Raw genomic sequence first — 22,107 nt, forward strand, 5'->3', positions numbered from 1 at the left:
TTAATTATCTCTAGCAACTTGTTTTTCTCTCAAAAGCATCTTAGCTTGAATGGTAACCCTAACTTTCCTAAGACCTTGACATGGTCGGTCACCCTATCTCCTCCTGGAAGCCTTTCCTTGGCTTCTGAGGCTCAGCAGTTGCCTGGTTTTTCATCTGCCCCATTGGCCACTCCTCAGCTGACATCTCTGGTACCTCCTCCTCAACCCCTAGGCCTCTAAACCATGGCCTGCACAATTTTCAGCCTTTTTCTTTTTCCTGTTTACACCCTCTGCCAAGGTGATCACAGGATTGGGCTTTAAATACCGGTTTTTAATGATTCTCCAAAGGACCTCTTTCCAGAACTCCAGAATCCCATATTCCAGAGCCAGCCTGATATCATTCCATTGGGGGAATTTGTTTATTAAGTTTTTTATTTCCATAGGTAATTGGGGAACAGGTGGTGTTTGGTTACATGAGGAAGTTCTTTAGTGTTGATTTGTGGGATTTTGGTGCACCCGTCACCCAAGCAGTATATACTGCACCCAATTTGTAGTTTTTTATCCCTCACCCCTCCCCATCCTTTTCCCTTGAGTCCCCAAAGTCCATTGTGTCATTCTTATGCCTTTATATCCTCATAGCTTAGCTCCCACTCCAAGCTCAACCATCTGTGATCTTCTCCTCACCAAGCCTATTTGTCTCACCTTTGTTGCTGCTTCAGTTGATGCCTCCACATTTATAGAACCTGGGGGCAGCCTTAAGTCCTTGCTGTTTCTCACACTTCACATCCAGCCCATCAGCAAGTCCTGTTGGCTCTGCATTCAAAATATAGCAATAAAAATGGGGACTTAACGAATTACAAATAGCGGTAGTTTGTTACACAGCGATGGCTAACTAATACAGCCTGGATTTAATGAATGTGGACACTTTAATATTGGACTCCTATCTTTCTCCAGTTCTGGAAAAGTTTTCAGCTATTTTATCTTATCAGATATTGTTTCTCTTCCTTCTTTGTTCTTTTCTATCCTTCAAGTGTTTTACCTTTTTCATATTTTTCAAAATATCTGCCTCTTTGCTGCCTTCTGGATGAGTTATTCAGTACTTCCTTCTAATTCATGATTTATTTAGCTGTGTCCAGCCTAAATTTTACACTCTCTATTAAGTATTTACTTCAGTTATTTTCTTATTTTCTTTTTTTTTCTTTTGTTTTTTTAGATGAGGTCTTGCTCTATTGCCCACAGGGCTGGAATGCAGTGGTATGATCACAGCTCACTGCAGCCTTGACCTCCTGGGCTCAAGCAATCCTCCCACCTCAGACTCTTGAGTAGCTGTGTCTACTGGCATGTGCCACCGGACCCAGCTAATTTTCTAAATTTTTGTAGGGACAGGGTCTCCCTATGTTGCCCAGGCTGGTCTCAAACTCCTGAGCTCAAGTGATCCTCCCACCTCAGCCTCCCACAGTGCTGGAATTACAGGCGTGAGCCACCATACCCAGCCACATTTTATTTTTTAAACTTTTTTTTTGTTTCAAGATTATTGTAGGTTCACATGCAGTTGTTGAGAAATAATATGGGAAGATCCATCATACCCTTTACTCAATTTCCCCTGGTTGTTACATCTTGCAAAATTATAGTGCAATATCACAGCCAGGATCTTGACATTGATGTAGTCATGACACCAGAAGGGCTGCCTGTTGCTCTTGTAGAGTCACACCCACTTTTCCTCTGCCCCAACCCCCTCCTTAAGGCCTGGCAACCACTAATCTGTCATTTTGTAACTTCAAGAATGTTACATACAATATATCCATGTAACACACAGGTACATTTGCATCCTGGATCTAAAATTTTTAAAAGGGGAATCATATCTTTTGGGACTAGCATTTTATTGATTGATCAAGTGATTCTCCTGCCTCAGCCTCTCGAATAACTGGGATTACAGGCATGTGCCATAATATCCGGTTAATTGTTGTATTTTTAGTAGAGACGGGGTTTCGCCATGTTGGCCTGGCTGGTCTCGAATTCCTGACCTCAGGTGATCCGCCCACCTCAGCCTCCCAAAGTGCTGGGATTACAGGCATCAGCCACTGCACCCGGCTGGGATTGACAGTTTTCACTCAGCATAATTCTCTACAAACTCATCTCATTTGTTGCCTGTATAAAAAGTTTGTTCCTTCTTTTGTTGAGTAGTATTCCATGGTAATGATATATCATAGTTTTTCTAATCATTAATGTCTAGGTTGCTTGCAGGCTTGGGCCATGTAGTTGGTATAAACATTTGTGTACTGTTTTTGGTGTGAACATAATTTTCCGTTTCTCTGGGATAAATACCCAGGAGTGCAATTGCTGAGTTGTACGGTAGTTGCCCGCTTAGTTTTTGTTTGTTTTGTTTTGTTTTGTTTTAAGAAACTGCCAGACTGTTTTCCAGAGTGGCTGTACCACTTTGCATTCCCATTAGCAATGTATCCACTTTCTCTGCATCTTTGCCTGCTTTAGGGATTGTTACTATTTTTCATTTTAGCCATTCTTAGATGTGCATGGTGATATTTCATTATGATTTTAATTTTCATTTTCCTAATGGCTAATGGCGTTAACTACCTTTCCATGGGCTCACTTGCCATTTGTATCTCTTCTTTGGTGAAATGCTAGTTCAACGTCTTTTGCTCATTTTATAATTGGATGTTTGTTACTTTACTGTGGAGTTTGAGAGTTCTTTATACATTCTAGATACTAGTCCTTTGAGGGACATCTGATTTGCAAAAATTTTTCTCTTAGTCTCTAGCTTGTATTTTCATCCTCTTTCACATAGCAGAAGTTTTAAATTGTGATAGAGTCCAATTTATTAATTTTTCCTTTTATGGATCTTGCTTTTGATATTAAGTCTAAAAATTCTTTGCCTAGCCCTACATCCTAAAGATTTCATCCCAGATATATAATTTATCCCATAGATATAGTTTTATAGCTTTATGTTTTGCATTTAAGTCTGTGATCCATTTTGAGATAATTTTTATAAATGTGAGACTCAGATAGAAGTTCTTCTTTTTTAAACCTATGGATGTTTAATTGCTCCAACACCATGTATTGAAAAGACTGTCTTCCTTTAATTAAATTGCTTTTGTAACTTTGTAAAAAATCAGTTGGGCATATGTGTGTGAGTTTATTTCTGAGTTTTCTATTTCATTGATCTTTGCGTCAATCCCTCCATCAACATAACATAGTCTTGATTATTGTAGCTACGTAATGTCTTGAAATTGGATAGACTAATACCTCCTATTTTATTTTTCTTTTTAAAAATCATTTTACCTATTCCATTTCTTTTGCCTTTCCATATACATATTAGAATAATCTTCTCTATAGCTACACAAAGTCTTGCTTGGACTTTGGCAGATGTTACTTTAAACTTTCACATCAACTTGGAGGATTAGAGGATAACTGACTTTGTGTGTGTGTGTGTGTGTGTGTGTGAGAGAGAGAGACAGAGTCTCACTCTGTCACCCAGGCTGGAGTGCAGCAGCATGATCTCGGCTCACTGCAACCTCTGCCTCCTGGGTTCAAGCGATTCTCCTGCCTCAGCTTCCTGAGTAGCTGGGACTACAGGCACCCACCACCATGCCCAGCTAATTTTTATTTTCAGTAGAGATGGGGTTTTGCCATGTTGGCCAGGCTGGTCTCGAACTCCTGACCTCAAGTGATCCACCTGCCTTGGCCTCCCAAAATGCTGGGATTACCGGTGTCAGTCACCTCGCTCGGCCCACTGACATCTTTACTATGTTGATTCTTCCCATCTGTCTTAGTCTGTTTGTGTTGCTATAAAGGAACACCCGAGGCTGGGTGGTGTATAAAGTAAAAAGGTTTGTTTGGCTCATGGTTCTGGCAGGCTGTACAAGAAGCATGACACTAGCATTTGCTTCTGGTGAGGGGCGCAGGCTGCTTCCGCTCTTGGCGGAAGGTGAAGAAGGGCTGGCATGTGCAGATCACATGGTGAGAAGGAAAGCAAGAGAGAGTGGGGAGAAAGACGCCAGGCTCTTATAGCAACCAGTCCTTGTGGGAAGTAACGGTGGAACTCACCACTGTGAGAATGGCACCAAGCCACTCATGAGGGATCCACCCCCGGGGACCCAAACACCTCACATCAGGCCCCAACTCCAAAAGCAGGATCAAATTTCAACAGGAGACTTGGCAGAGCCAAACAAATCATATCCAAACCATAGCGCCGTCCATGACACACTGTGTCTCTATTTAGGTCTTCTGATTTCTTTCATCAGTTTTTTTTGTTGTTGTTTTCTGCATGTAAGTCCTGTACCTAGTTTGTTAGATTTGCATCTGAGTGGTTTTTTTTGAGTTATTGTAAATGATATTATGTTTTGTTTTGTTTTTTTTTTTTTTTAGAAATAGTCTCACTGTTGCCCAGCCTGGAGTGCAGTAGCATTGATCTCGACTCACTGCAACCTCCACCTCCCAGGTTCAAGCAATACCACCATACCTGGCTAATTTTTGTATTTTTAGTAGAGATGGGGTTTCACCATATTGGCCAGGCTGGCCTTGAACTCCTGACTTCAGGTGATCCACCTGCCTCGGCCTCCCAAAGTGCTGGGATTACAGGCATGAGCCACCGTGCCTGGCCGATGGTACTGTATTTTTAACTTTTCTGTACATGTGTTCATTGCTAGTTTATATAAATACAATGGATTTTTGCATGTTCATATTGTATTCTGCAACCTTGCTGAACTTATTAGTTGTAGGAAGTTTTTATGTTTGTTCGTTGTATGGATTCCTTGGGATTTTCTACATACACAATTATGCCTCTGAAAATAGGGACAGTTTATTTCTTATTTTCAATCTGTATATATTTTATTTCCTTTTCTTGCCTTATTGCATTGGCTACAACTGCCAGTACTATGTTGAATGAGAATAGTGGGAGTGGACATCATTAGCTGGTTTTCCATCTTAGGAGGAAAGCACTTTGTCTTTGGCCGTTAAGTATAATATCAGTTATAGGGTATTTATAGATACTTCCTATCAAGTTGAGGAAGTTCCCATTTATTCTCATTTTTATGTGAGTTTTGATCATAAATGGCCATTGAATTTTTTCAAAAATATAATTCACATACCATAACATTTTAAATAAACTTAGTAGTTTTTAGTATAGCCACAATGTTGTGCAGCCATTAATATTAATTCTAGAACAATTCATCACTCAAAAGAAATCCAATACTCATTAGCAGTCATTCTCCTTCCTTCCTTCTTCTCAGACCCTGGCAATCACTGCTCAACTTTCTGTCTCTATGGATTTGCCTATTCTGGACATTTTATATAAATAAAAATTATACAACATGTGGCTTTATTCTTGACTTCTTTCACTTAGCACAATGCTTTCAAGGTCCATTCATATTTTAGTATGTATCGGTATATTATTCCTTTTATAGCTTGCTAATATTCCATTGTATGGTGATACCACATTTTATTGGTCCATTTATCAACTGATGGACATGTGGGTTGGTGCCTTTTTGTGGGAGGGGGAAGCTATTAGGAATAATGCTTGTATGAACATAACAAATTTTTGTGTGGATATATGTTTTCAATGTACCTAAGCATACACCTAGGAGTGGTTTAACTTTTTGAGGAATTGCCAAATTATGTTCCATAGTAGCTGCACTATTTTACATTCCCACCAGCAATGTATGAGGTTTCCAACTTTTCAACACATTCACCAACATTTGTTATTGTCTGTCTTTTAGGTTATGGCAATATGGGGGTGGGGGTGTGAAGTGACATCTTATTGTGGTTTTGATTTATATTTCCTTGATGGTTTATGATATTGAGCATTTTTTTATGTGCTTATTGGTCATTCATATATCTTCTTTAAAGAAATGTCTATTCAACTCCTTTGCTCATTTTTATTAGGATATCTTTTTATTATTGAGTTGTAGGAGTTCTTTATACACTCTGAATATTAGACTCTCATCAGATACATAGTTTGCAAATATTTTCTTCCATTCTGTGGGTTGGTGTCTTTTGGCTTTCTTGATATGTTCTTTGAAACATAAAAGTTTTTTAAGAACAGAGTGTGGAGAAAAAGCCGTACTGTACCAAGATCAGGTACCTGTGAAAAAGTACCTTTTTTGTTGTTATTTTTTTGAGACAGAGTCTTGCTCTGTCGCCCATACTGGAGTATAGTGGCGTGATGTCTGCTCACTGCAAGCTCCGCCTCCCGGGTTCAAGCCATTCTTCTGCCTCAGCCTCCCGAGTAGCTGGGACTACAGGCACCCGCTACCACGCCTGGCTAATTTTTTGTATTTTTAGTAGAGACAGGGTTTCACCGTGTGAGCCAGGATGGTCTCGATCTCTGACCTTGTGATCCGCCCGCCTCGGACTCCCAAAGTGCTGGGATTACAGGCATGAGCCACCGCACCCAGCCCCACTCTGTTCTTTTCACAAATATTATTCCTTCCTTGTTCTCACTGAGCATCCCAAAAACACTTACTTTAAAGTCTTTTTTTCAGACTGTTTATTATTTTAATTTCCTCTGGAGTTAATTCACATTATAATTATTGATTTTTCTTTACTATTATTCTTAGCATAAGATGTCTTTGTGGGCTTCAGAGTTTTGAATCTCAGGATCATTTTGTGTTGAAAGACTTTGTCTCTGTTTCTCTCTTGGTACTCCCTTTCCCCATCTAGCAGTTTCAGGTGGCTCTGTGATGCCTGGTCTGTGGTAAAGAAACATATATATACACACATATATGTATATTATATATACACACACATACACATATATCATATATACATATATGTATATAATATATATGTGTATATTTTATTGGTGGTTTGGAATCCTGACCCTCTTGGTCTATTTGTTAAACCAGGGGGCAGGAGATTAATGACATTGTATCTGTGTTCTCCTTTGCCCCAGGGCCACACTTTCACATAAACTGTCACACCCCGCCCCCATGAAATGACTGAATCCAATTTTTCAGACTTTTTTTCTGACATAGGGTGACTCCTCTGTCCCCCATCCCCTGGCTTCAAATAGGAAGCCTGGCTGTGTTCCCAGCCTTGGGTCCCTATTATGTCTCAGGTCCAGAGCCCGGCAGGCCCATGTCAGTACTCAGAAGTTTGTGTTTCTGGACCATTGTGAAGTTTATCTTGTTTATCTTTTTCAGCCCACTTATATCCTTTCAATAGTTTCTTTGCATATTTTATTGTTCTGTGTTCACAGCCCAGACAGGCGCCTCAGGGCATGAATCATAGCTTCATCTGGATGAGCAGTCACATATTCTTCTCCTGTTTTTATTTTTAAAATTCCATTAATTTTTATTTTGCTCTATTTTTATGGGCTGCCATCTAATTTCCCCTTGGAAGTAAAGTGAAATACAGATAAATTATTTATTTCTTTAAATGTTTTATAATTTCTGAAATTGGGGTGCACCTTTATATTCAATGCACCTGGGAATTTAAGATTTATGTTGTCAACCACACTTGGAATTGTGGCAGACACTTCACTCATTTGCACAATATCCAGGGGCCTAGAGAGACAGAGAGACAGATGGAGTGACTCCAAGGAGTGGATGGCATTCCTCTGTGTATTTAGAAGAACTTGGAGGGATAGAAGGCTGCAGGCTCATTTCTGTTTTTGAAGTCATTGACTTCAGTCAAGGTTAACACAGCTCCTGCCCCCATCTGATTTGGAAGATCTCATGGAAGAAGTTTAAGGACACAGTCTTCCTTATTTCCCTCTTGCTTCATGCACACTGGGGTACAAGTATCCTTTCCAAGTTCTGATACTGTAGTTGTGGGACCAGCCCAAACTGGGCCTACCCTGTTGATAACAAAATGTCAAGCTGCCTTTTAGGTAGAACAGAGCCCAAAACTGCAAGTCATGTAGCCTGGGCATGTGCCATAACAAAAGCTTTGACCTCTAACAACACCCAGAACCAATGATTCCTCCCCTTAGAACCAAGAAGACTGGGACATGACCAGAACTTGAACACCAGAACTCATTCACAAGCAAGGGGGTCCATCGGCCTGGAAGGTCTGGGGCTAAAATCTACTTTAACATACATTACCACATATGGTCAAATTTGAAGCCCTCCAATCAGACCCTGGAAAGCCAGCATTCCTAAATACTTTCTCTTGCCACCTGATCCCTTAAAACTTGCCCCACGCCTCAAATCAGGGAGATGGATTTGAGCCCACCTCCTCTCTCCTTGCTGGTCAGCTTTGCAATAAAGCTTTTCTTTTCTCAAAAGCTGGTGCCATATTTATTGGCTTCTGTGTGCATCAGGCAGCAAGACCACTTGCTCAGTAACAACATCCTCATGCCCTAATTATCTTGAGTGGAAACTGTAGGTCTGAGTGAATCCAGCTCTTGCTGGGTATTGTTAACTGAAGAATGATGAAGTTCATAAACCTGGAAAGGAGAGTTTTATTTCTCATAAAAGGTTGCATCCTGCAGAGTGGCCATTTGAATAGGCTGGGAAGTGTAGCCTCTGGCCAGAGCCATAAACAGGCACTTCAAGGGTTGGAAGAGTAAGACAGGAATTTATGTTGAACAGGGTGGCCAAATATACATATTCAATAAGCTACAGGAGGAGTCATAAATATTTATGAGAAGAGAAATATGCACATGTGCAACTGAGCTTCATGCCCCTTCATGGGTAGCATCTACAAAAAATGGCAGTGTTAGCATGATCTGAGGGTGGAGTTTTCAGCCCTTTAACGTTAAAAGGTGAATCAGAGGATACAAAAGCTTTCACTGCACATCCTCCACAGCCTGGCCAGAACCACTCTAGGGTTGGTGGTCTCTTACCAGGAAAGAATGCTGGTCAGTTGTTGTGTGCCACAAAAAGGGAGGGGCAGTGTCAGATGGTTGGTTGGTATCAATGCTGAAGTCTTTCAAAGGGGCTTGTTTCTGTTTAACCCTTAGGGAAAAAAGCCTAATGGTGGTTATTGGTTATGGAGGGGGGGCAGTTAATGAGGTGTGTCCAACCTCCCATTCCATCATGGCCAGGAACTTGGCTTCCCAGGTTTCTCTGGGGTCCCCTGGCCAAGAGGCGTCTGTTCAGTTCGTTGGGGGGCTTAAATGTTTATTTTTATTTCTCAGTATCTTTTCTCTCCAGCCATGCCAGTTTGAAACTGACCATGCAGAAGGATCACCTAGGTCAAGCTGGAAATCCAGACCCAGAATCAAACAGTTCTTACCCTTTGGCCAGTGTATTAGTCTGTTTTCACGCTACTGATAAAAACATACCCGAGACTGGGCCATTTACAAAAGAAAGAGGTTTACTGGACTTACAGTTCTGTGTGACTGGGGAGGCTCACAATCATGGCAGATGGTGAAAGACATGGAGGAGCAAGTCAGGTCTTATATGTATGGCAGCAGGCAAAGAGAGAACTTGTGCAGGGAAACTTCCCTTTTTAAAACCATCAGATCTCTTGAGACTCACTGTCACAAGAAGAGCACAGGAAAGACCCACCCACATAATTCAATCACCTCCCACCAGGTTCCTCCCATGATGTGGGAATTGTGGGAGTTAGGACTCAAGATGAGATTTGGGTGGAGACAGAGCCAAACCTTATCAGCCAGGTATCTTCACTCCTTGGTATTTACCCTGGGGAACCCAGCAGAGAAAGGGGTGGGGATTTATATACAAGTGTAGTTTATAAAACTTTAGAATGGTAAACAAGATAAGGATCTATCAAAAAGGGTATGGCTAAACACGTTGTGGAACAGGATTTCCATGGACCACAGGCATTAACTGAAAATCAAGCTTCTGAACTATCTTTAATAGGAAAATGCTCAAAGTTCAATGTGCTATTATGGTTACAAAATACTCATAAAAATTAATATTTTGTAGAACATATCATAGAAAAATGACTGGATGGAACTACAGAAATATTACTATTTGCTTAGCTGGGTGTGCTGGCCTCTTCCTGTGGTCCCAGCTGCTGGGGAGGCTGAGGTGGGAGGATGACTTGAGCACAGGGTTCTAGGTGGAGGGAGCTATGATGGTGCTACTGCACTCCAGCCTGTGCAACAAAGTGAGACCTTGCCTTAAAAAAGTAATATATATATACACACACACACACATATATGTACATTATATATATATGTATTACTATTTGCTATCGTTAGGTGGAGGGAGTCTGAGTAGTATAAAGTTTTACTTCTCTGACATCATTTGTTACATTACATTTATATTGAAATCACAATAAGGGTCTGACGCGGTGGCTCAGGCCTGTAATCCCAGAACTTTGGGAGGCCAAGGCAGGTGGATCCCCTGAGGTCACGAGTTCGAGACCGGCCAGGGCAACATGGTGAAACCCCATCTCTACTAAAAATACAAAAATTAGCCGGGCGTGGCAGCACGTGCCTGTAATCCCAGCTACTTGGCTGGCTGAGGCAGAAGAATCGCTTGAACCCGGGAGGCAGAGGTTGCAGTGAGTCGAGATCGCACCACTGCACTCCAGCCTAGGCGACAGAGCGAGACTCCGTCTCAAAAAAAAAAAAAAAAATCACAATAAGAAGAACGGTAAATTATCAAAAAAAAAAACCCCAATGACAACCACAGAAAGAGCCTTGCAAGCCCTCTTGGGAGGAATGGCTGAGAGAACACCAGGAACCCGCCCTAATGAAGACGCCTCAGCAACCACAATCTTCCCTGATTGGCAGCTGGGAAGGACTCGCAGCGACGGCCCGAGCTGGGGGAGGCGGGGACTTTGTGCGTCACTTCCGGAGGCGGGGCTACGGCCATCCCGAAACGCGCGGGAGCAGGCGGTCTCCATGGCAACCAGTGGGGCCCGCCTGAGGCCCGCCCGCCGCCGCTACCGCGCCGGCCCCGCCCGCACAAAGGCCGCGCGGTGACCCGCCCTCTGCCGCGACCCCGGCCCCGCCCCGGCCCCGGGCCCTGCACCTGCCGGAGGCCGCCCGCCGCCATCGCCAGCGCCGTCGCCCGGCTGCGCTGACCGGGAAGCAGTTCTCCGAGGGCCGCGCGGTGACTCATCGGCCTGGCCGCGTCCCCCGCGCGGGCCATCTTGGTCACGGCCGGCGGCGGACGGAGCCGCGGAGGAACCGCGAGACCCCAGGTACGCGCGTCCCCGGCCCACTGCCCGGCCCGGCCCGGCCACTGTGGTGGCCCCCAGGCCCGCGACCGCGGAGGAGCAGACCCCTTTGTTCTCCCCCGGGCGGGCGCGGGGCGGGCGCCGCGGGGCTTTGTGCAGCCTCGCCACCCACGCGCGGGCCCTCCACGCCGCCTCTCACCGTCCTGCCCGCTAGTCGCAATTGAAACCTTAAAAACATCTTTTCTTAATCCTCCAGGGCCCAGAGAGGTCCAGCCGCCCGTCCGGCTCCGTAGCCCGCGAAGTCTGCAGTAAAGGAGCCGCGTGGGACCGGGGCTGAAGTCCCCAGGGCCTGCCCCCCGCCTGGCACGCGTGCCCCTCTCTTGGGCCCTCAGCTTGGGGGTCTCGCAGCGCCCTCGCGTTGTGCACCCCACGCCGCCGCCATTTCTACAGGGGCCCACCTGGTCACCACACCCCCTTGGCCCACCCGCGGATCTCAGTCCGTGGCTGACCTCTGGCCAGCATGGTGCAGCCGCAGACGTCCAAAGCTGAAAGCCCGGCCTCGGCAGCGTCTCCGAACGCCCAGATGGATGATGTTATTGACACCCTGACCTCCCTGCGCCTCACCAACTCAGCGCTGAGGCGGGAGGCCTCCACCCTGCGGGCAGAGAAGGCCAATCTCACCAACATGCTGGAGAGCGTGATGGCAGAGCTGACCTTGTTACGCACCAGGGCGCGGATCCCGGGGGCTCTGCAGATCACCCCGCCCATCTCTGCAATTACTTCAAACGGGACTCGACCCATGACCACACCTCCAACCTCTCTGCCCGAGCCCTTTTCCGGGGACCCAGGCCAGTTGGCGGGGTTCCTGATGCAGATGGACAGATTCATGATCTTCCAGGCCTCCCGCTTCCCGGGTGAGGCCGAGCGCGTGGCCTTCCTTGTGTCTCGACTGACTGGGGAGGCGGAGAAGTGGGCTATCCCGCACATGCAACCTGACAGCCCCTTGCGCAACAACTATCAGGGGTTCCTGGCAGAGTTGCGGAGAACCTACAAGTCTCCGCTCCGGCATGCGCGGCGCGCCCAAATCAGGAAGACTTCTGCCTCTAACAGGGCCGTGCGAGAGAGGCAGATGCTCTGCCGTCAGCTGGCCGCTGCGGGCACGGGGCCTTGCCCAGTGCATCCAGCTTCCAACGGGACTAGTCCAGCGCCAGCCCTGCCTGCCCGAGCACGGAATCTTTAAGAATCCGGCACCACTTGGTAGCGTCTGCAGCCACCCAGGTAGCATACGCTCTTTGCTGTGTAGAAGAAATGCCCATAGGACAGCATCGCCCCTGTTTGAAGACCTCCCTTCTTGCCTCTCCAGATGTGTTCCCCAAGGAGATCTTCCTTCCATCCCTCCTGGCGCCCTGGTTGCCCACCTTGCTGCGCTTCCTCTTATGTGCTAGCTTTGTACCTATCGCTCACTGCATGCTCGCCTCCCTCTTGCTGGCATCCCGGGCTGTTTCAATGACTACCGCTCTGCTGCTTAGGCACAGGGACTCTGCCGCACGTTGACAAACCACGAGGGCTGACCCCTCCCAGCCTGACTTGGTTCATGGAGGCTCCTACTCTGCCCTCTCCAAGCTCCTTTGGCGGCTCCCCACCTGGTTGCCCAGTTCCTGTTGATGAGCTCTGGACAGAAAGATGCCAGTTTGGCCAGGCTGGTGGCTTGATGGGTGTACCTGGAGAGGGAGTCTGGCTTCCCACCCAAGATGCCTGCCAGCCCTGCCAGGGCCCAGTGCAGCAGGCAGGGCCTCATCCGTGCTGTAGTGGTCGAGTGGTCACTGCTAGGAGTGTAGTTCTACCATTTCCAGGGGCCAGGTTCCACTCTGCATGTGAGTATGCAGTCTGGGAGGCCCCACTGCTCTCACTGGGAAGGACCCGTGTTGCGTCTCTGTTAATGCCTGGCTTCAGCTTCTGGTGTTCTGATCGAGCCAGAAGTTAGGGGAATCTGGAACTTGCCTGCTAAATAAGGTCATGGTGGACTCTCAGCCACTGGTCAAGTCTATCAGGCTGCAGGTTCCAGCACACTTGCACCTGAGGGCCATAGCAGGCTGAGGGTGGATACCAGTGACTCCCTTTGCTGCCCAGAATCTCCATGGGCAGTGCCACATCGGCTGATGCTCAGTCACTCCTGCTTCTGCACCCTGTCACTGTCTCAAGCCTTGCCCAGCTTGAGACCCGTTCCCATCTCCATTCAGGTGCCATGTGGCCTTCACTGCAGCCCTGCAGCTACCCACACACCATCTGTGGGTCTCCAAAGGCACCTTGTAGCATGTCCTTCCCATGCCTGGGCAATCAGATGGGCTGCCTTTGTCCAAGAGAAAACAGACTCCCTTTGGGAAACATCCTTAAGCACTTAAGGCCGGGGAGTGTCTGCCTCTGGCAACCCAGCCAGGGTCTTGGTGGCATATGTAAAAGCAAAGAGCTGTGGACTGTCGTCGTCTTAGTGTGGTGACAATGCAGCACTGGCATGCATGTCCTGCTTCTGAAGGACCTGGTCCTTCCTCACAGAGGGGTGACCAAGAAATCATTTTGTGGCTGAGTTTGGCCATGCCCTTTGGACTGAGCTGTTCCGCCATATTTCAATGCCAAATGAAACATATTGACATGACCTCCTGGACCGTAGGGATTCTTATCCTGGGCTCATCTGCCCCTGTCTGAAGGGTCCTGGCTTGACTGCAGAAGGACAACCTCCGCACCCACCTAAAGACATGTATGTGTCTTGGGACCCCAGAGGTTGGGTCCTTGGACCTGGCTTCTTAAGAGTTTTGATGATGCTGGGAAAAGTGACTGCGATTCTGAAGAACCGCTGCCTTGCAAGGGCAAGGACATTCAGTGGTTGCTGGGGTCCGCAGGCTACTGCCACCCACTCATCATCAACTCTGTTAGCCCAATTGCCCTGCTGAACAACTGCCTGAATACAGGCTTTAGGTTCCCCTGGACTCCAGCCAAGGCTGTTCAGGTGGGACCATGGTGCTCTTTAAGTATGGACGGAGGGAGGACACAGTGGGGCCACCATTCCATGAATGGGAGGTGTACAGATTACTTTCTCTTTGTGCCCAGTTCTGTTCTGTCTCCAGCAGCTATATTGGTAAGACTAGTACCTGCCAGGCAGAGGTGCCCCCAAGTGAAGGGGTACAGTGGCACCTGGGAAAAGGCATCTGGAAGGTTTCCATGTGGCCCAGCCCAGCATGGAAGCAGGGTGGGAACTCTGCCGTGTCGCCAGCCCTGGCTCTACCCAAGTGGCTTGTTAAAAGCCATACCATGTCTGTGTCAGGCTTGTGCTGCCCCACACCCCAGAGCTGCCTAGGAAAGACCGTCCACACTCCGTGTCCACACCTGCAGCCGGGTCCTCTGCCTATGGGCACCCGATCCAAGCAGCTGCCCCACCTTTGTTTGGCTGGTGATTTGTGTTTTTTCTCTCGGTGCTTATGTGTGCGGGCTTGGGAGGAGTACTGGTGTGCGCTTAGGACCTTCTTGATAGCTCCCTGCACTTGGGAACATGGAGCAGATGAGAGAGGTCGGGGCTTGCCCTTCAACTTGAACTTGGAAGAAGCCCACATTGGAGAGGTGAGGACCCGTGGTGGCTTTAGTGGAAGATACCTTAGTCTCCAGCTAAGGAGGATGAGGCGCAGCCCCAGAGGGAGACCTCTGACCGGGGATCAGGCTGAAGAACAAAGTGGGGGAAGGGAGTGCTTTGTACATATTTTGGGGTTATAATTTATCTAAATTTTAGGAGAACAGGTATCGATTGGTAAAACGGACAGGCAGTAGTGTTCAACAGCGCATGTGAAGGCAAGTTCTCTTTTCCATGGTTGTGACATCTTTGGACTGTATTGTGACTGCTCTCTGGTCCACATGGTACCCCTCTGGTAAGTAAGCTTCATTGCATACCAGGGCATCACTGGAGATGGAAGTTAGTGAAGGGGCGACTCCGTGGCCTAGTATAGTGTGACCCTGGGACTAACTTAATGTCCTGAAACATTTTGGTGACTTCTAGGAAACAGCAAAGACCTATTTCATTGGCCCCAGGTAAGTATGTATTGAGCAGTGAGGAGGAGTGGAAAACAAAACCCAGAAAGTGTGGCAGGACCAGCTCCTGTTGTCATGGCAGACAGAGCTGCCTTGGGTGGGCACCACCCTGGCAGTTCCAGCCTGTAGGGGAATGAAGAGATATGGGTTGAGCTAGGCATGTGCTGAGGTTAACTTAGGGAACAAGCCCTGGGACTGGACAAAAGGGCCCATGCTGCAGCCACCAACTGGGGGCAGAGCTCTGGGTGGAAGAGGGAAGAGATCCTAGCAGAGGCGCCTCCATCTACAACCACAGCCGTAAGGCTCATGGCACCTCTGCTTGGAGAGCACTGGTTTAGGGACTTAGAGAGGTAGGCACAAGGTGGGTCTCCTGGGGAAGAGAAGCAAGAGCAGACTGTTGGGCCAACAGGAGAAGCTCCCCAGAGTAGGGGAGAAGATTGGGGTATATGGCCTTCCATGTGGAGCAGACAGCCCGCGTGTCACTGTCTCTTGGGGACCTGAGGTTGGGTGGGGTGGCAGTCGGCCCAGCACAGATGGGGTAGAGATGGGGGGAAACCCAGCTCCTCACTTACGTGTGCCTCATGCCTTTGCATACACAAGCACCAAACCTACTAGGTCTTCTCATTATCCATGTAAACCACATGTTAGATAAATTTTTGCAAGTAGAGGAAAGAAGGAAGTAAAACATCACATTTTGGTGTCTCTCAGGCTTTCCCCCCCAACTATAGTTTCTTTGCATTTTGTTTTAACATAGTTTTGCTGCTGTCTTCTGTAATAATACAGTTCTGTGCAGCTATTTTAGCATATCGGGGGCATCTCCCCTTCTGATTACTAAATATTTTATTTTGGAGTGGCTATGTACTCCTCCATCGACTAGATGGACCATCGTGCCAGTTGCCGATCACTAATGCTGTTACTGATTTTTCATTTATAAATTGATGAATATCTGTGCACAGGCCGTTTCCCAATGTCAAGTTATTTTTTTGGGGTAGACTCCCAGAGGTGGGATTCTTGAACTGAAGAATATGAAAACCTTTGAGGCTTTTACTGCATATTGACAAAATGGATTCCAGAAACATTTGTATCCCCTTACACTGCCACCAGCAAGGATAAACATGTCCATCTTGCCCGTATTGGGCATTATCATCTGGCTAAATATTTGCTAATTTGATAATGAAAACATAGCATTGTGTTTCAGTTGGCATTTTACTGATTTCTAGCCCAGTTGAGCATCTTTCATGTGAAGCGATTGTATTTCCTCTTTTGTGGATTGTCAGTGTCCTTTGCTCTATCTTCTGGGGTCTGATAAATTTCTATGAGCTCGGTATATATTAAAGATATTAACCTGGTGTGTGTCATATTTGCTGCAGCTGTTTCTGGGTTTTTACTTAGTGTGTGTGTTTTATCTTATTGAGATTTTGACATAGTCAATCTGTCTCCACAGCACTGTGTCTGCTAGACAAGAACACAAGGCAGGCAGGTAGAGTTTGTCTGTGTTGTTCATGGCCGTAGCACTAGTACCTATGACGATGCCTGGCACGTGATAGGTACTCAGTACACATTTGTCAAATTAGTTACTCCAGTGGATCTGCAACGCCTTGGGATCCATGGCACGTGATAGGTACTCAGTACACGTTTGTTGAATTAGTTACTCCGATGGACCTGCAACGCCCTGGGACCCGCACATGGATCCAGCAGTCCGCACTGCAGAGCCCACAGGCCAAGGCCAGCTCTCACACATTTTGTATCAGGGGCCCCTTGCACTATCCAAACTCACTGAGGGCCTCAAAGAGCTTTTGCTTACATAGGTTTTATCCAACAATATTTACCATATTATAAATTTAAACAAAGTTTTAAAATAATTATTTGGAAAACAAAAACACAAATAACATTTTAAATTAAAAAACTGTATTTTCCAAAACAAAACATTAGTGAGGAGAAGCATTGAAGAAGACATTTTTGCAAATGCCTGTAAGGTCTGGCTGAATAGAAGACAGTGGGAGCCTCCTACCTGCTGTGCTTAACCTGCAAGAGCGCATATGCCATGGCGCCTCTGAAAGCCCCACTGCACCCATGAGATGACGTGGAAAAAGCATGTGATATTTTGGGATTCTTATGAAAACGGTTTTACCTCGTGGACCTCCAAAAGGCTCTTGCCCCACTTTGAGAACTGCTGGTCTAAAGAGAGACAAGGATCGGCAGTTCTGCAAACATCAGCAACTGTTCCTTCCATCGCTTTAAACTTCAGGTCTTTCTTCCCCCTCTAGATTAATACACAGTTATTTCTGGGATTAATTTGGCATGTCATGTGAGAGGAGGCTTTGAATAGACTGTCTTTCAAAGATTTAAACACCCTGAGTCCACTTATTAAAAATTATTTCTCTCCCTTGGTCACGTGTGTTCTTTCCTTTGCACACGGGGAAATCTTACCTACAGTAGAACCAACTTCCCCACTGTTTATTCAGTTGATTCATTTGTCTTGCCTGGTACTTCCCTATTTTAGCTGATTTGGGTTTTATAATTTCTTTCTTTCTTTTTTTTTTTTGAGACCGAGTCTCTGTCACCCAGGCTGGAGTCCAGTGGTATGATCTTGGCTCACTGCAACCTCTGCCTCCTGGGTTCAAGTGATTCTCCTGTCTCAGGCCCCTGAGTAGCTAGGATTACAGGCACCAGCTGTCACTTCCAGCTAATTTATTTATTTATTTATTCTTTTGTATTTTTAGTAGAGACAGGGTTTTGCCATGTTGACCAGGCTGGTCTTGAACTCCTGACCTCCGGTGATCCACGCCTCAGCCTCCCAAAGTGCTGGGATTACAGGCGTTAGCCACTGCGCCCTGCCAGGTTTTATAATTTCTATTCATATCTAGTAGGACTCTCCCCCTTCAGACTTTCTTAGCTGTTGTTACTAGATGAACTTGAAAACATTCTACGGTTTCCCCCAAACCCTGGTAACAGGTGCAGGGCCTGGAGAGGCATAAGCGCTTTGGTGAGTTGTGTGCAGGGTGCAGCGTGGGGGGTTCTGTGTAGGGACTCTGCAGTTGTGTGCTGCCGAGTGGAAGGCTCTCCTTCCACCCTGCAGAAAGCCTTGCCCTGAGGTTTCCCCCATGTGCTGCTCTGTGACTGGTGGCTGGTTTGGGAATGGGAGTGAAAATCAGGGTCTCCCCTGGCTTGCCCATTGCCTAGTCAGTGTCTTCCTCTATGGAAAGGCCTGGAGTGTACATAGTACCCTCCTGCCTGTCCCCACGTGGCTGATCTGAGAGGTTTACAAGGACCTGGCCTTGCAAGGTCTCTGCCTGACATGGGGGGTCTAGGGCTGAGCCCCCTCCCCATCCCACTGTCTGGCCCCTTTGAGGCAAGAGAACAGATAAGGTAAGAGCTGGGCCTCCACTCTCTGGCTCTGTGACGCTTGCTCTCACTTTGTGTTCCCATGGGCCCAGCCTGGTGGAATTCCATCCTGTGGCCGTGGAGATTTTCTGGGGAGCCTCCTCTTCTCCATCCAGGGCATCCCCAGCTTGGCGTCTGGGCATCTTTCTTGCCTTACTCCTCTCTCCTACACCTGCTCCAGTGCCTGGACATCATGGTCCTCAATGACTCTCAGGTCAGCCGGGCTCTCTGTCCCCACCACCACTGCCCGCTGCAGGTCTGGGCAGCCGGCCTCCCTAACGGCTTCCTTTCTACTGCTCTTATTGTTCTGTTAAGAAGGATCCAGTGTTACTCCTCTTAGGACCCTTCCTGAGCAACCAGGCCGGGCGAGGGGTCCCGTGGCTGTGCTCCTGCCCTGACACCCTCAGGCTCACACCTAGTAAGTGATGGACTTATGCCGTTACTGAGCCTGTCTGTCTCCCCCAACAGACTATGCTCCTAGAGGGCAGGGCTGCTGTGTGAGTCACCTGTGTCCCTAGCACCTCGCCCAGAGCCCGGCGGAGAAGCTACCGGGTGTCTGTTTAGCGGCTGAGCAGAAGGACCACACATCAGAGCACAGCCGGAGTCTTGGGTCCATGTCATGCCAACCAGTCACATTGCAGCTGGCCACCAAGCAGAGCCGGAGACCCCAGCCAGCCGCACACCTGTGTTGTCCTATTTACTTTCCTTTCTTACAGAATGGGACAATATTCTACATGCTTAATATGTGATGAGAACTTGCCGAGGTCATGACATGGTCTTTGAGAATAGGATTTGTAAGTACATAATATCCCATCTCTGGACTGGCCATGCTTCACCCAAATGATCCCTTTGCTTTGCAAGTGTGTTGACAATTTTCGTCATAGAGAACAATGCTGTGAGAAGCATCCTGGTCAATAAACAATTCTTTGGGCGTAGTTTTCTGCTGTCGGTATGATCCTATGGCGAGTCTCACAGGCTTCCTTCATAGTTACCGAGAGATTGTTGCTGATACATAGGAAAGATTAATGTTGTGTTTTTATTTGACTGCCTCACTGAACGTTTAGTCGTTTGAGGGATGTTTCAGCTCATTCCACAGACTGACTGGGTTTCCACCAGAATCATCAGTTTCCAATTAACTGCAATAGTCTGCCCCTGCTATGGATGCCTTGGGCCATCTGGGTTTCCTTCCAGGACTAAAGGGTCTGTTCCCCTGCTCCTGGGAGTGCTGGCCATGAGAGGGCTCGGCTGGGGTCCCTTCTGAACCTTGCCCTTGAGCGAAGGCGCCACTTCACCCAAGGCCATGCGAGCCTCCTTTCTGTAGCAGTGCTCACCCTGGGCCTGGGGGACGCGGGACCACTGTGCAGAGCCAGCCGGATCCAGAGCTCTCCGTGGAACTCATGGAGACTGCAGACATCTCCAGTGCCAGTCCTTGGCCTCATGTCCCACATGTGTCCATCCTGAGAGCATTTTCCATAGCCTTCCCCTAGGCAGATCTCCAGGGAAGGTTACTGGCGACAGTCCCTTCCTTCCCTCCCTCCCTCCCTCCCTCCCTTCCCTTCCTTCCCTCCCTTGTTTTCCCCTCCCTCCTCCCCTACCCTTACCTCTCCCTTCCACCCTCCCCTCCCTTCCCCTCCCCTCCCTCCCCCTCTCCTCTCCTCTCCTCTCTTTTCCTTTGCAAAATTTTTGTGTAGAGACAGAGTCTCACTATGTTGCCCAGGCTGGTCTGTAATTCCTGGGCTCAAGTAATCCACCTGCCTCAGGCTTCTAAGGTGCTGGGATTACAGTTGTGAGCTGCTGCGCCCGGCTGTTTCCTTATTTAGACTTTCACCTGTACCTCCTCTTAGGTCACTTGTGGAACTTCCCCAGCACTGCTGTTGCCAGGACTGATGGGTGACACCCTCATCCTGCTCCCAACACTAACGGAAAGCAGAATCGGTGGGCTCCATGGGTGTTCCCTGTGTGGTCGACTGTGCTACTTGCTGATGAATCTCTCTCAGTTCATCCTCATAACAACCCCACTTGACAGATGAGAAAATTGGCTTGGAGTGCTGAAGACAATTTTCTGGATCATGATTGAGTTTATACAGAAACCTCCCTCTTCAAGTCCATGCTCTCGAAGTGAATAACACCACACACACAGACACACACGAGAGATGTATGAATGGAGCATTTGAAAACAATGAAAGGATGTTTATATGGACCAGAAGTGAAAACATCTCCCCCAAACTAAAATGCAAGCAATAACTGGGAACCACGTGCTGTCTGCCCTCGGGTGGGGGCTGGAAATCTTGTCAGGGTTTGTGGCCAGAAAAGGTTCACCCATGGCCAGGGACAGAAGCAAGTCGTTGACATGAGTCCAGGGTCCATCCTGCATGGCATGAGTGGTGTGCACAGTGCCCTGAAGAGAGGCCTCCTTGACCCTGTGTGCACTGGAGGACCAGGGTGGATACAACCGGGGGACCACAACACATAGACACACAGACCCCAGTTCAGGAAGGAGAGATGCCCTACAGGAGACAGCTGCAGGAACAAACAAAGCATGCAGGACAAAATAGCATTGCGACAGTCACCAGACCACATAGAGGAAGATTCTTGCAGGATAGAGATGATACAGCAACCTGAAGAGGACTTGAGAGTAGTTCTGTTTAAAATCATTATAGGAGGGTGGGCATGGTGGCTCATGCCTGTAATCCCAGTACTTTGGGAGGCCGAGGTGGGCAGATCACTTGAGGTCAGGAGTTCAAGACCAGCCTGGCCAACATGGGGAAACCCCGTCTGTACTAATAACACAAAAATTAGCCAGGTGTGGTGGTGTGTGTCTGTCATCCCAGCTACTCAGGAGGCTGAGGCAGGAGAATTGCTTGAACCCTGAAGGTGGAGGTTGCAGTGAGCTGTTGTGAATTATGTGTAACTAGTTTATTGAGGAATCTCAACTTGTTGGGAATATAAATAGACACAATTTTATATTCCTATTGCACTAGCCTGGGCGATAGAGTGAGACTCTGTCTCAATAAAATATAATAAAATAAATACAATCATAAAAGGGGAATGAGGAAGCCATCTCCATGAAATAAGAAGTAGAGATGGTGAAAGAACAGATGCTATCAGCCCCTGACCTTCCCCTTCCTCCCCGGCCCCTCCACATCCCTCATATGTCCCCATCATTAGGACTGGGCTTCCAGAATTTTCTGTTCTAGGAATCTGCCCTGTGCTTGCACCCCTCCTCCACCCTCCCCACCACCACCTTCTCGTGCAGTGGGATGGACTCCCTGCAGCCCACATTTCCACCCACAGCCAGGGTCCACCTCACAATGGTTTTATCCATCCTTCCTCATTTAACATTTCCTGATGAATGGAATTGTTTAGCATTTATTGATTTAATTGAATTATAATGGTAATATGTAGGTATTACATACTTTTAAAACTATAAAATATGTGGAGAATAAAAATCATCTGTACTCCCACCACCCAGAAAATATTACAATTTCTGCATATTCCTTTCTAGTCTATTTTAATTTGCAAATATGGACATGCACACACACATGTACACACATGCACACTCACACATACATTCTTACAAATTGGGATCATTCCAGAGAGACTTTAGAATTAAAC

General features: G+C 47.3%; 2 protein-coding genes across 2 annotated transcripts in view; both read left to right on the forward strand.

Annotated features, from left to right (window-relative positions):
• SULT4A1 (sulfotransferase family 4A member 1) overlaps positions 1 to 22,107 on the forward strand; it is a 996,812-nt gene that overhangs the window by 336,217 nt on the left and 638,488 nt on the right. The window lies entirely within an intron of this gene.
• On the forward strand, positions 10,873 to 16,468 carry RTL6 (retrotransposon Gag like 6). Its single transcript, XM_050806114.1, has 2 exons — positions 10,873 to 11,058; positions 11,291 to 16,468. The coding sequence occupies exon 2, from the start codon at positions 11,555 to 11,557 to the stop codon at positions 12,272 to 12,274; it is 720 nt and encodes a 239-aa protein (XP_050662071.1). The 5' UTR covers positions 10,873 to 11,058; positions 11,291 to 11,554; the 3' UTR covers positions 12,275 to 16,468.

Source organism: Macaca thibetana, chromosome 10, assembly GCF_024542745.1.
Source record: "Macaca thibetana thibetana isolate TM-01 chromosome 10, ASM2454274v1, whole genome shotgun sequence".
Lineage (NCBI taxonomy): Eukaryota > Metazoa > Chordata > Mammalia > Primates > Cercopithecidae > Macaca > Macaca thibetana.